Genomic DNA, 14,355 nt, shown 5'->3' on the forward strand with positions numbered 1-14,355 from the left:
ACCTTGTTTTTTGCATAGAAAATAAGAAATTTAAAAAGAAAAAAAAATCGCCTCACCACCTACTGAAAAATTGCAGTACAGGAGAGAGGCGGAAAGAGATTCTGTTGTATAGAGTTAAAAGGATCCATAAAGAAAAATCTTAGAAGAAGGAAAAATTTATAAAACTACATAGATACCATATATCTACAAAATGGGGCATCTATGGGGTACAGATTATTGTAATTAAGGTCATGTTGTGTCCCAAATACTTCAGTGATTTAAATATTATTTTGCATAGTTATAATGTTAGTGTAAACAAAAACTTAGAGTCCAGTTCCAGAAAAATCCAGAATGTGACCCAGGAATCAGTTTTTTGTAATGTTAATTCTCCTAAGGCTAGATACACAGGATACATTAAATACTAGGGAGGTAAGAAGACACTGGATTCCAGATGTAGGAGGAAAAGAAAGACCTGGTTGATTTAATTCACAACCTGGTAAATTGATGTACTATATAAAACTTTATTATTTATTTTGTTGTATACTAAAAATCACTTATCCTTATTTCAAATTTGTTCATCGTTACTATTTAGGAAAAACAATATCTGTGACTTTTCTAAATTAGATTTAAAGTTTATTTGTTTTCAACTCTTTTGTAGCAATTTAGTTGTGAAGGATAAAGTTCCAATATTTATAGCCCCACAAAATATTAATGCTTAAGCTTTCCCACTTTTTCTGAGTCACTTATCCAAGGTTATTACACTTATTTACCTCCAAGTTGCAGAGCAGTGGCCTGGCCTCAAGACTTTTAGCTTATTTCAACTTCTAAAGTTGAAATAACTTCACTTCGCTAGCATGATAGGAAAGCATGGAAACATTTGAGAAAGAGGAGTGTTTATTTATTTATCCAGTTAATACCCATTGACCACCTACTTGTTCCAGACTCTGACAATATAGCAATGAAGAAAACAAAGCCCCTAGTCTCTAGGAAAGAGTGTATTAAAAGTAGAAAATGAATAGATACATATACTGTCAGATATTGATAAGTTTCATAAGTAGAAGACAAGCTAAGGGAACAGAATGATGGAAGCAGAGTGATGGGGAGAAGTTACAATTTTAGGTCAAATAATCAAGAGTCTTTTTTTTTTTTTGTATCAGAAATTGAAAACAGGGCAATTAACCACTGAGACGCATCTCTCGCCATTTTTATATTTTATTTAGAAACAGGGACTCACAGAACTGTTTAGGGCCTAAGTGGCTGAGGCTAGCTTTGAACTCTCAATCCTCCTGAGCTGCTGGAATTAAAGGCATGTGCCATTGCATCTGGCTAATCAAGAGTCCTTCTCAAACAGTGGTATTTGAATAGAGATTTTTTTAAAATGTGAGCTGCATGAATATTTAGAGAGAAGCATCCCTGTCAGACATGGACAAGTACTAAGACCCTGAGATAAGAGCTTTTCAGCAAATTCAAGGCACGATGAGGAGGCCAATAAGTGGAGCCTAGGTATTGGGGCAAAGAATGGTGGGAAATGAGGCTGAAAGGAGGCTGGCCAGCACAGCAGGGCCTCGAAGGACACAAGAGATTTTCTTGCTTCAAATACAGTGAGTTTGGAAACCACTGTACAGTTTTAAAGAAAAAAACTATTGTCATATGTTTTAAAAAATTTTTTTAAAGAATCAGTATGAACACTCTGTGGTGAATAGACTGCAAGGGGCAGAGGTGACATGAAATGACAATTAGAAGCCTGTTAGAGCAGTTCAAAAGTGTAAAAACTTTGTATCTAAAGACTAGGTAGGTTATGTGAATTCTAAGTCTTTCAAGGGGCTTTTAGTTTCTCTGGGACTATCTCATTTACACCCTCAAAAGAAATTTGAGGGCACATCATGAAGGTATCTATTCACATGCTTTTCTTTAATAAAAGGCAGGACAGGAAAGAGGGAAGATGTAAAGTTCACCAGTCTTTGAAGCTTTGAAGTGGGGATGAAGAAACACTGAAAGGGAAAAATTGATGCTTCTATTTCCTAAAAGAGAATAAAAATCTAATTTCAAAAAAAAAAATAATAATGTGTATAGAATCATTTCTATCATACAATTTGAAATGAGGCTTGGTTTTGATTAATGATTTATAAGTCTTTAAAGTCCCTGTAAAACTAGTACAGGGACCTCTTACACATTTAAAACATGGGCAGCAAAAAACAAAACTGTAATTCCAACACTTGTGCATGAATTTTATATATCTTTTTCAATAAAAGTATTATTGATTCATGCAATTTTTTATTTTTACATCAAGTTACTAATGATTTTTAGAAATGACTTTTCAAAACCCCTCAGTTTATAATCTGTAATTCATCTTATTATAATTATTATACATGTTAATTTTGGCAAATACATTTCTAATTATTTCCCATATCTCATTCATTGTTTATTGTGATTCAATAAGAAAAAAAAATTCTAGAAGATAATTTATATCAGAAGAGTAAAGGAAATAATCATATTCTTATAGAATTTTTGGGAAAAATGCACCAACTCCCAGAGTTTTAAATAGTACTTATGAATAAACACAGGAGAGAGAAATAAGATGATTTTAGAATATTGGCAATATTGATTGAATAAACAAATAGTCACTTTGAGGTAGGGGGAGAAAAAGAACAGCTAGTATAGGTAATAAATATTTGGGTCTGATTGGGAAGATGGGGGCTGATTAGAAAGGACAGGACATAAAAAGCTAACACCTCGGGACATTTCTCCCTCATCTACCTGTGGACAAGATGACCTGTCTCCAGGGATTGTTCCTCCCTACAAGGAGCTGTTAATGAATGAATGCCTCCTGGGCTAATACCTTCCTTTCCCACCCCATCACTCCATCTTTGGCCCACCTTTTGGCCACTAACCATGCACATAGGATATGGGGAGGAGAGAACATGAGAACAAAGAAAATCTAAAAAGTATGAAAGGGAGAGAACACCCCCACTTCCTTGGATACCAGCTCTGGATCCCCTTATTCTTCCTGGGAGAAGTCTGTCTCTGTTCTGTCCCTTAAACAAAACTTGCTTTCTACCCTCTCCTTGGTGTTTCTCAGGAGTTCAATCTTCACATCTGGGGAAACGGGACTAGGCCCATCACTATATCAATTTGATGCCTCCGCGCAGGGATTTTATTTTATTTTATTTTATTTTATTTTTTATTTTTTTGGCATTTAAAAAATCTGTTTTAATTAGTTACACATGACAGTACAATGATCTTGACATATCATACATTTGGATCAGATGGGCTATAATTTCTCATTTTTCTGAGTGTACAGGTATTAAAAGTGTGATTGTAAGATCAGGCAGCAGCGACCAAAAGAAGGCAGATTTTAAAAGGCTACTGAATGAGACTTTATTGAGATTTCACTGCTGGGTAGGACTCTCAGACCTACAGAGTGGGTCTAAGGATAGCACCAGGGGCTCACCTGAACTGGAATTTTTATTGGGCTTAGGGCAGGAAGGGAGGGCTGGGGACAGAAAGAGGGGTTTTTAGAGTCCCTTGGCCTACTGGGGTTGATTGGGGAAGCTGTATAAGATCCAGGATTGGCCAAGAGACCCCCCTGTTCTGTCAGTGCCTGATTTGTGTTTCTTTCGCACATGCAGGTTGCTTGGTGCTTTGTTCCTCAGCCACCTCCATCAAACTAACAATGATAATCAGATCTTAATTAATTTACCTTTAGAAATTTGAACTCACCATAAGCATATGTAGACAAATTCCCACATTTTCTTCAGGTAATAAAAGTTAGCGTTTCTTTGGAAATGAGACAAATAATAACTTTTGCTCACTAATATAGACACCCGCCCTCCCCCCCCCACACACACACACAGAGAGAGAGAGAGAGAGAGAGAGAGAGAGATACTGAACATGGGCTCAAATCCACATGCATAATAACTTTTTTATAGGGTATTTTTTGAGGCATTTATGTATGCATAGTACCTATAAAACAGATACAGCTAGCATTTTATTATTGGTTATTTCCAAGAGTGTGTGTGTGTTTATATAAATATTTTTTAAAAAGAACTATTTTGCGATTATTGTTTACAGTATGCCTGATTTATATAGTATAATATATATTTAATATTTATCTTCAGGTTATCTAGGAAAAGAAAATTATACAAAGCACACCAGATCTTCAAAGTCAATTATTCTTGACAGTTGCACCATAAAGTGCTCAGTATTTTAATACTGCATGTTATAGGCATATATTTGGTTGTGTTTATCCCAAATTTGTAATAAAACACAATAAAAGCTGAAGACAAAACATTAGCAAACTATTTGTTTTTTTCATAAACAGACATAGTTTTTTTGAAAGTATATTGAATTTCAATGTAGTTAATATCTGGAAACTTCTATGGTAAATTTCTTTCATAAGAACATTCTTCTATTACCATTTGAGATAAATGAAACAAATTGCCCCCTTTCCTTGATCTTTATGATTACATTCATTATTTTACCAGAGCACTTTTGTTTTCATCTGATTCAATTACTTCATTTCCTCAAATGAACAATAATAACAAAAATGTTTTGGTTATTATTAGGATAAATTATAAAATCTCTTTCAGGCTCCATACACACAGGTTCACACTGACAGAAATCTCTGCTTTAGGGTATCTGTAGAAAAGCTCCACATTTAAATCTATAGTCTAGATTTTTCCGAAATTGAATGAGCTGACACAAAAAAAGTACAGGAGCTAAGCCTGTGTCCTTCCAAATAGTGGTGGTTTTCTGCATCAAATGACTGATTTGGTTTGCAAATATAGTGTATCCATTCTTATATCCTGGATTATATAGTATGTTCATTGTGACACTGGTGCACATATATGTGTATGGGAAAATATTTAAAATTATCGGGTTTTAGTTCATAGATGATAGGCCAATGAAAAAACAAATGATTCCAGAAACTTCTAATATTTATTCATAGACTCCAAAATCTAAAACTTTTACATACCTAAAACTGATATGAAATGGTAATGAAAGGGCTATGATAGACATTTCAGATTAATATTGTAGAGAAATATCTGTACTAACTTTTCAGTCAAAAAAAAAATTCTATCATAGGCAGAATGAGTATCTGGGCAGAATGGTATTATGTGTATCTCTCTGAAGTTTTATGCTTTCCCAAACCACAGATACACTCATGTTCCTTTACTTAAAATGAATTTATACAAATAGTCTGTTTAGTTTGCTTCCAGGGAAATAAAATATGTGAAGCTGGAGTACCTTTCTACAATAGTACAGTTAATTTCTTCAAGTTGCTGATGACCTACTTTACTCTTTTTGAACATACCTAGCTGATTCACAGCTCTCCTCAAACAGATAACATTTATTACCTTTTCACATCTTTTCAAACTTATTAATTTGGCTAATAGTCATTAAAATATATCATTTAGGAGTTACAAATGACTGGAAACACATCTAGTAAATAATTCAGTTTATTCAGGCTTTATTTAATTCAACAGGATCTATTTCAAGAATCAAAATAACAAATTTAAAATGTGCTTTCCATTACCTATTCCCCAGTATTACCCTGTTCCTCTTCATTTTGCTTCTCTTTCTCTGTGTAAAAATCACCTAAGATAAGCCATCCTTAGAGGTTTTCATAATCAAAGTATCAACATTTTGTTCATGTGGGAAACATGACCATTTCAAGATGTGAACTCTACCAAGTAAACACTCTGATTTTCACTCAAGACATTATCTCAAGGAGAGGCATGAAGGGAGATTTTGGATTTCTAGCCCAAATAAATTTTACTTTGGGAACAAGTATCAGGAGATGTGATGGGGTTCAACATGATATTTGCTGAGCAGAAGTTGTCATTTTGCTGTCATAAATAAGCTGCCAATTTGACAGGCATCCTTCTGTATTCTGCTATTTGCCCTGAAATTGCACTGGGTCCAACTGCTGAAGGTCTGTCTCTAGACTTGCTTTGCATGGGCACCTCATCATGAAAAAGTGTTAAAGATAAGCCATTGACAGGACAGCACCCATAACAAATTGTGCTCTCCTGTTCTCATTCTTATAAAGACACATCCAGGGGGTAAGCTTACTCCACAATTAGCTGCTGAGGTTAAGTTCTTCCAGAAGCTTCAAATAGTATCACTTTTCAGAGAAAAAATGTCTTACATTATATGTCCTTCCCAAGTAGCCATTGCATTTACATGGCTTGTAGTGAAATGGTGCTCTCGCAAGAATCATGGGACTTAGGAAGGTGGAATCACTAAGGATGAAAGGGAAATCCAGGAGAACACATGGCACACTAATCCCAGCGGCTTGGGAGGCTGAGGCAGGACAATTGCTAATTCAAAGCCAGTCTCAGCAAAAGTGAGGTGCTAAGCTACTCATTGAGACTGGGTCTCTAAATAAAATACAAAATAGGACTGGAGATGTGGCTCAGTGGTACAGTGCCCTGAGTTCATCCCCTTAAACCCTTCAAAAAAAGAAAAAAAAGAGAAAAAAATCCATTCATATCACATTTGCTTGCATTCTGGTTCAAATATTCTAACTATTCCATGGGTAACTTTGTTGATTCATTTTAATTAAATATTTGTTTTCTGAGACAGAGAGAGAGAGAGAGAGAGAGAGAGAGAGAGAGAGAGAGAGAGAGAGAGAGAGAGAGAGAGAGATTGTAGTAGGCAAGCATTGATTTGGGAGTTTTCCTCATTAGTCATTGTATCCCTACACACTGTAAGTTCTGTTAGGGCAGGTCCCCACTATTTTCAGGAGAGGCTGTTTGTTGAGATGGTTAAGCACATGGGTTCCAGGAACTTATCTCCAGTTCCACAACCCACCTCTTCCTCTTTCTAGTGTGTGATTTTATTTTAAATATTTTTCTATCTTAATTTCTTCCTATTTGAAAAACATGATAATTATAATATCTTATCAATGATTTCTAAAAGTATTGAAGCAATGCAATTGTAAGTTATATATTTAACTGATAGTATTCATTATTGTTGCTATTAAAATTGGATCTTTAACAAGGAGAATAGCAGCCACGTTTTGAGATGTCAAAAATAATTTCTTGAATAACTGATCACCTCATTGACTAAAAGAGCAAATGGGAAGAGGGGATCACAGAGATCATCTTAATCTGTCATTTTCAGATCACTCCGATCTTGGATTCCTTTTCTCCATTAAAATCATATGTATATTGTGCCCAGGATTTGTGACATACACCTGTAATCCTTGGGAGGTTGAGGCAGGATGATCACAAGATCCAGGCCATCCTTAGAAATTTAGCAAGACCCTCAGCAACTTAGTAAGACCCGTTTTCAAATAAAAATCAGAAATGGCCGAGGATGTAGCTCAGTGGTAAAGCATCCCTGATTTCAAACTCCAGTACCCCCCAAAAGAGGAACATATTCCTGTTTTAAATGGCACCTTTCTATATGCCTATGATATTTAGGAGGAGGAGGAGGGGGAGGAGGTGATGATTGTGAAACCCTAAAAATACATGATAAAAGTATAAATTCTCTAGTTGAAAATGAGCAATATGGAATCCAGGGTCCAATCCTCTTAAATCTCCTTTACCTCCTCAACAGTTCTTTAATTGCTTTTACTAAAGGATTAGGTCTCCACAGAATGTATAGAAAAATTTTGGTTCAACTCATTAAAACCTAAAAGATTCATGTGCTAGTCTAAAATAAGAGCTGGGTATGGTCGTGTATGTGTGTGATCTCAGTGACACAGGAGGCTGAGGGAGGAGAATGGCAAGTTTGAGGTCAGCCTTTACAACTTACGGAAATCCTGTCTCAAAATAAAAATTAAAAAGAGCTGGAGATATAGGTCAGTGATAAAGCACCCTGGGTTTATAGCCTAGTACCACAAAAAAAAAAATTGGGCCCTTGTGCATGTGCAAGGGTGTGTCAGAGCTGCATGCCTATTAATGATTCAGAGCCCATATGATATACAGGCATATACTTTTTAGTGATATTTTGGTCATCAACAGAATCCTTATGATACAGTGTTCTCATAAATTATAATGTAGCTGAAAATTTTCTATTGATTACAATTTTGACTATACATTTTCTCTGTTTAGATGTGCAAATACCATTGAGGGATAATTGCCTACAGTATAATGGCATGATGTACAGGCTTGTAGCTGAGGAGCAATAGGTTGTATAGAGAGCCTAAGAATGTATGTGGTGGGCTATCCCATCTGCATTTTTGTATATTCACTGTGACATTCACAACAATGAATTTATCTAATGGTGCATTTTGTAGAACATGTTCCTGTTTTCCATAGCATATTTCTATATGCCTATGATATTCAGGCATATAGTAATTAATCCAGGAGTGCTGTATTCTGCTTTGCCTGAAGTCAAGATATACTAGTCTCACAGAGAAACCTTTCAGAGAGAAAGGTAAAAGAAGTTTAGTCTGTGAACAAAACAAAACAAAGATGCACGTAAAACATTTATTTTCTTTTTCTGAAACCATCGCTCATTCTGTTTTCATAACAGAATGTGATTCTTTGCCATTTCCTTTGCTTGTTTTATGCTGCTTCAGAATCTGAATTATTAATTCAGCAAATATTTGACAGACTTCTAGAAGGAAGTTAGTTCTAAGATCTTGAGATCTAATTGTGAGTTCATGGGTATGTAAGTTAGCTGGATATATCCATCCCAGAATGCATAGTTATATCAACACATCGCATTTTGCTCCTTGAATATATGCAATAATTATTCAGCAATTAAAGCTAACATTCAATGAAAAAAGACAAAGTTTCTGCCATCATGGAATTCTACTTTTAAAAACTCACTAAATAAAATAAAATATTTCTGGGGCATTGTCAAAGAGACTGAAGAAATTTCCAAGGTGGCATTTCAAAAAAGTTCTTAGATTGTGATACACAGAAGAAAATACTATTTTTAGTGCTAACATTTGTTTTTTCAGTTAGCTTATGTAGGATGTTATATAGTCTTGGTAACAAACTTTTACTGAACAAGAATATGCCTTTTTCACCACCTTTTATTCTTCACCATGTGGCCATTAATATTATATAACACAATTCAGATGGACACATCACTTGGGGAGATTGTATGATTTCCTTATTCTCTAGGTTTGGCCAGCTCACGCTACTCTATGGTATCAGTAATTATTTTAGTCTCTCAGGCCATTAGTGCTAATCACAGTACCTTTTGCTATAAAAATACAATATTCCATTATAGCAAAGTTCATAAATATTTTTTTAGTCCTGCAATGCACATTGTCCATCAAAACAGTAAATGTCTCCTTCATATATTACTGTCTTAGACTTGTAGTTGAGTATATAGTATGAAAGAGAATTGTAATGAAGCCATAGTATAATACTAAATATTTGCTTGGACTTAAAAAAAAGTTAGCCTCTTATTATATTCAGTATTCTGATATTTGAGATTACACAGAAAACTACATCCAAATGAGTGTCTGAAATCATTCACTTCTCTTCAGAACAGGTTGTCATTGGAGAGATACAGTCAGCATTCATTTAGGTCTTGTACATTTTAGGCACTAGTTTAATTTACATAGTTAATGCACATAATAGGAAGGACAAAGTCCAAAACAAGTTTCTAACTTAGAAATGAGTACATAGTATTTGATTAGTATTTTAAAATTTACAGAATACATCAAAATAACTAGAGAGAAATCAAATTTCTGTTAGTTTGGTAATACCTATATCAAAACAAGTTATTCCATTGGACAATGTTTTTTTTTCTATAGGAATCAGTCCATATTCTGTAAGATATCAGTAGTTTTTCATTGTTTATGATTACAGATACATAATCCAATTATATTATCCATAGTCAACATTTCAGGTAATATTTCTTCCATATGAGGATAGTTAGAACCTAAATTGTAATTCTTCAAAACACCATCTGTTTATATAATTGACAATTAATATTGATAATTAGTAATGAAACCTATTTTATAAACAAACACAAGTCAGTAAAACATTTTAAGCCTCTCTGGTCCTATTTTAAAGCAATTAAAGGACCAAGAGAAATGAAATACGTTAATTAAAGTACAGTGATGGATCATATTAAAAAGCACCCCCCTACTCAACCATTAAAAGGAATTCCCAGAATATTTCTTTAAAATACTTATAGAAATCTCATGATACCGGTTTTTTTTTTTTTTGGAGGGGAGGGAGAGAAGGGGTTGAATTTATGCAATAAATATAGCATGATAAACCTTGCAGAATGCATAAGGCTGTGTATTTTTAATGTACATTATAATGATTCAAAGCCCATTTGATCAAGGCAGTAATTAAGAAGAGCAAATGAATTACATTTTCACATACTAGAATAGTGATTCAGAACACAGAAAAAATAATCAAGTATGAAACTGCTCGTACTTCATTAATAATAAGACAAATCCTTATTTTTCAATGTTATCTCTCATAACAACTTTAGATGTCTCAAAACATTCTGAGTTAAGAAAACTGGTGATCAATGTTTCATAGAACCCATAGGGACTAGGACAAAAGTTTAGGACAAGAGGATGGGTGACAGAGTAGTTCTAATTTAAAGCTAAATTATCTCCTTTCCTTTTGTAAAAGGAGATGGATAGGGTACCTAGATACAGTGGGAAAATTATAAGCAACCAGAGTCTGGAGACTAGTACCCCACTCCCTTGTAGAACAAAATGAACTTTTTTGCCTTTCTTTCTTTCTTGTTTATCTTTTTTCTTTTTCATTTTTTTTCTTCTTTTTGAATTTGAATTGAGTAAACTGGAATTTCTGACCTGAGTCTTTTATTTTATCTTGGCTGCTTCAGCTGAAAATTGTATGGATCTTTTAAAATATCATTTATTTTCTGATTAGGCTGTTGTATGAAAAATATTGATAAAGAATACTGAGCTGCTTTGCAAGTAGAATTGCCACATAACTATACAACATTTCTTTTACTACTAGTGATATTTTTAAATTCTCCAATTCACTACATTTCTTCAAGTATGCCATTGTGCTCAAATTAACACCATTCTATCCTAGAATAAGTACTTCTATTGATCACAAATTAAATTTTCATTTAATATGTTTTTATAAATTTCCATATAAGAAAGTCCAAATGTATTCATTTTGGCTTTAGAGATTCATTTTATAAAATCTGTGGTTTTATATGCTTTCTGAATTTATAAAATGTGTCTGTTACTCTATTAATTTGAGTCTGCAAGTTTGATGCTCCATTGATTCTACCAGATTATTATTCAAGTGTCAATTCCCTTTGATTCTGAGCTTTTTTCAGATTTGAATGCAGTTATTTAATACTGACATCCACATGTAGAAACCTAGTTTGGAGGATTAAAACATAACAGTGATTACTTTCAATAATACATTAATTTAAAAAATATGACTCTTTTTATTTTGTGTGTCTACATAGTTATTTTACTTTCTTTAAATACCCATTTTTAAATATATAATGTCTTCTTGCTTATTCTATTTTAGAACCTTCCTCCTATTCTATATTCCACTACCCAAATTCATATCAAAATTTGTGCTGCTCATTTCAAATAGATGGATTTCTAGCATGGAATAATTCTGGTAGAGAGAAACATATGTATTAAGATGTGTCTACAAAATGTAAAAGAAAAAGAGAATGTGTCAGAAATTTGGCTATTCATTCAAATATTTTGTCTACATGATGCAAAACATATTTAATAATTTCTGTTACCTGTATACATCCTTGACAAAATTGCCTTGGCATTTTTTACATAAAAAATTATTATTGGTTCAAAAGAATAAGGACAGCAATAACCGCAATGACATGAAGAATGTATTCAGGTAGAGAAATTTCCAATCTTGGGTAAAGTGACCCCAGTTTGCTAGAATAGACTGAAATCTTTTATAACATGGTTGTGATTTGAATTTTCAGAATACTGAAGACCCACAACAGTTAATTATCCTCCAGTTGATTTCAACAACTAGATCATAAAACAACTAGTATCAGATATGCAAATGAATAAAAATGATTAAAAGTTATGTGGCATTTTAGTTCAAAACAGGGCAATTTATACTGGGCAATTTGGTGATGACATTGAAATACTTATGATCAGAAATCCTCTTCCAGTAGGTTATTGCTCAAGGGTCATAATCAGCTTGGAAACTTTCAGACTACGTGGAGATTACTTTATAAAGTTACATAAAATCGTGAAAAAAAATGCATGCTTTAGAAATTTAGTATTTCCATCAAGCTTGTTGTCTAAAAAGAGTATGAATATAAGAGCAAATGGATGTTTTAAACACAGTTTCTTGGTATTTACAGTATTTTCTCTTCTCTTGCCGCCATCCCTTCAAAGCTGGTTAATTGTTTCTCTGGAGCCTTTTTCACCTCACATTCAGAACACAGAGGCATTTGCAATTTCTGTCAAATAACATAGAAACGCAATTAGAAGAATCAAAATAAAACCATTTTAAGGTAAAAATATAAAATCCTAAAGGATGGTAATGAAAATCCATATCTAAATCAACGCCTTTTGGAAAACTAATCACAGACACAAATCAAAAATGTCAAATTGCTAATACTTTTACTTTCATGGAAGTTAACATTTTGTACAGAAATAGCTGGACTTCCAATAACTGCTTTCAGAAAATTTTGATTGAACCATTCACGTCTGATCAATCTAACTCTAATAAAACGTAAGATTGCTATAACGGAATATTTTTGGTTGCTTATAAAAGCAAAACAGAAGAGAATTCAGAATGAAGCCTTTGAGTTGTGTTGATAGTTTTTTTTTTTGGGGGGGGGCAGGGGAAGGTGGGATAGGTACCCCTTTCCACCTTGCTTTCCCAAATCTTCTTTATTCTTTTTCATCCCATAAGAAGTTTATTTTGCATGTATTTTGTACTCTGTTTACACACACACACACACACACACACACACACACACACACACACACACACACACGTATATATACATATATACATTTTGTATGTACATATACATATTTTTGGTTGTGGCGTGGGTGAAGGTGAGGGACAGCTCCTTCACTGTGAATCTTATGAGAATCTTTAGTGGAAAGCACAGGGCCCGCACAGGTCCAATGGCCCTTGTTGAAGGAACTCTCTAGTACTAGTCAGTACCACCCCCCCACTACAGCTAAAGCAAATGCACTGAGTGCAATGGATCCAAGAAGTACTTCCCAACATAATCAAAACAAAACAGACCAAGAAAGCACATACCTGTGGGACAGGCTGTGATTCTGCAGTTGCATTTCTCGGGGGACTGTCCTTGTGTTTTGTTAAACAGGTCCTGCCCTCCTATAAAAGTGGCAAATAAAAATAGGTCAATTGAGTTAAATTAAACAAAGAAAAGTGGGAGCAAAACTCTTTTGAAAAATTCCCTTTAAGAAGTTCTCATCATTTTGATGAACACTGAAAGGGAAGCTAGGGACAAAATCAATACATCGTGAGTGGGATTTCAAGAACAGATCAAGTTTTCATGGTCAGTTTTGAAATCTCAGCAGTGCTTATGGAAATCAGCTGCTACAAAGAAGTTCAATTCCAACAGAAATCTTGTTTCCTTTTTTTGAAAGTTAAAAATAAGGGAAGAATTTTAGAACTACTATATTTGTGATGCGTGTGGACTCAAAATTTAAAAATGTCAATAACCTCTGTGCTGTAGGAATAACAAGATTGCAAGCCAGGAAGCAAGTGAAATGATACTATCATCAATGTGTCTCACAAAAAAGTCTTAAGTATCATGACAAAATATGTTATTTTTAGAACTTAAAATTTTACTAACCAATGAACTTTATTTTACTATTATTATCATCAATAATGTTGGCAATCAAAAATATTCCATTTCAGCCTCATTTTTGGTGCCACCTACTCAAACTCAGATTTTCTTTTCACCGTCACTATTAAGTACACACAAACACAAAACTTTTTGTCAGATCAATATTTTCTTTGCCTGATTTCCCAATAGTACTTTTAGTAAGTATCATTTTCTTTAATTCTTATTGCTATAACCTAAAATAGAATTCCAACTCATAGAAAGAGACAAAAAGTCCTATTTGTATAAGAGATTTTATGACTAAGCACAACAAGGTTGTGTTTGAACCCATTGACTAAGAAGTACATGATTTCCCAATGCTCAAATTCTTAAATTTACTATTACTTCTTTTGTGGCCTTGGACAAAGTACTCAATTTTTCTCGATCTCAATTCATATATATTTCATTATTTTTTTTCCAGTGAGGAACTTTTGCTCCTAAGTATTCACAGGAATTAAATTAAAATATTTAGGGCACTTATCTCAGTGCACCTAAACCTACTAAGATTTCAGTACATTGTTTACCCTTTAATGATGAAAATTATTAACATAATGAGACAACCAATGTCCAGAAGCTCTCTTCGCTCATCCTTTAATAAGG

At 33.8% G+C, this 14,355-nt stretch overlaps 1 protein-coding gene across 4 annotated transcripts in view; it reads right to left on the reverse strand.

Moving 5' to 3' along the window:
• Positions 1–5,422: 5,422 nt before the first annotated feature.
• The window catches only part of Luzp2 (leucine zipper protein 2), a 471,602-nt gene continuing 462,669 nt past the window's right edge, over positions 5,423–14,355 (reverse strand). For all 4 annotated transcript variants that reach the window (XM_005328059.4, XM_021728306.3, XM_078046324.1 and 1 more), the window contains 2 exons: positions 13,164–13,241; positions 5,423–12,345 (listed from right to left, as the gene is read on the reverse strand). In XM_005328059.4, the coding sequence (XP_005328116.1) occupies positions 12,241–12,345; positions 13,164–13,241 (183 nt within the window). In that variant the 3' untranslated portion in view covers positions 5,423–12,240. The remainder of the gene's footprint in view (positions 12,346–13,163; positions 13,242–14,355) is intronic.

This window comes from Ictidomys tridecemlineatus, chromosome 4 (assembly GCF_052094955.1).
Source record: "Ictidomys tridecemlineatus isolate mIctTri1 chromosome 4, mIctTri1.hap1, whole genome shotgun sequence".
Taxonomy (NCBI): Eukaryota; Metazoa; Chordata; class Mammalia; order Rodentia; family Sciuridae; genus Ictidomys; species Ictidomys tridecemlineatus.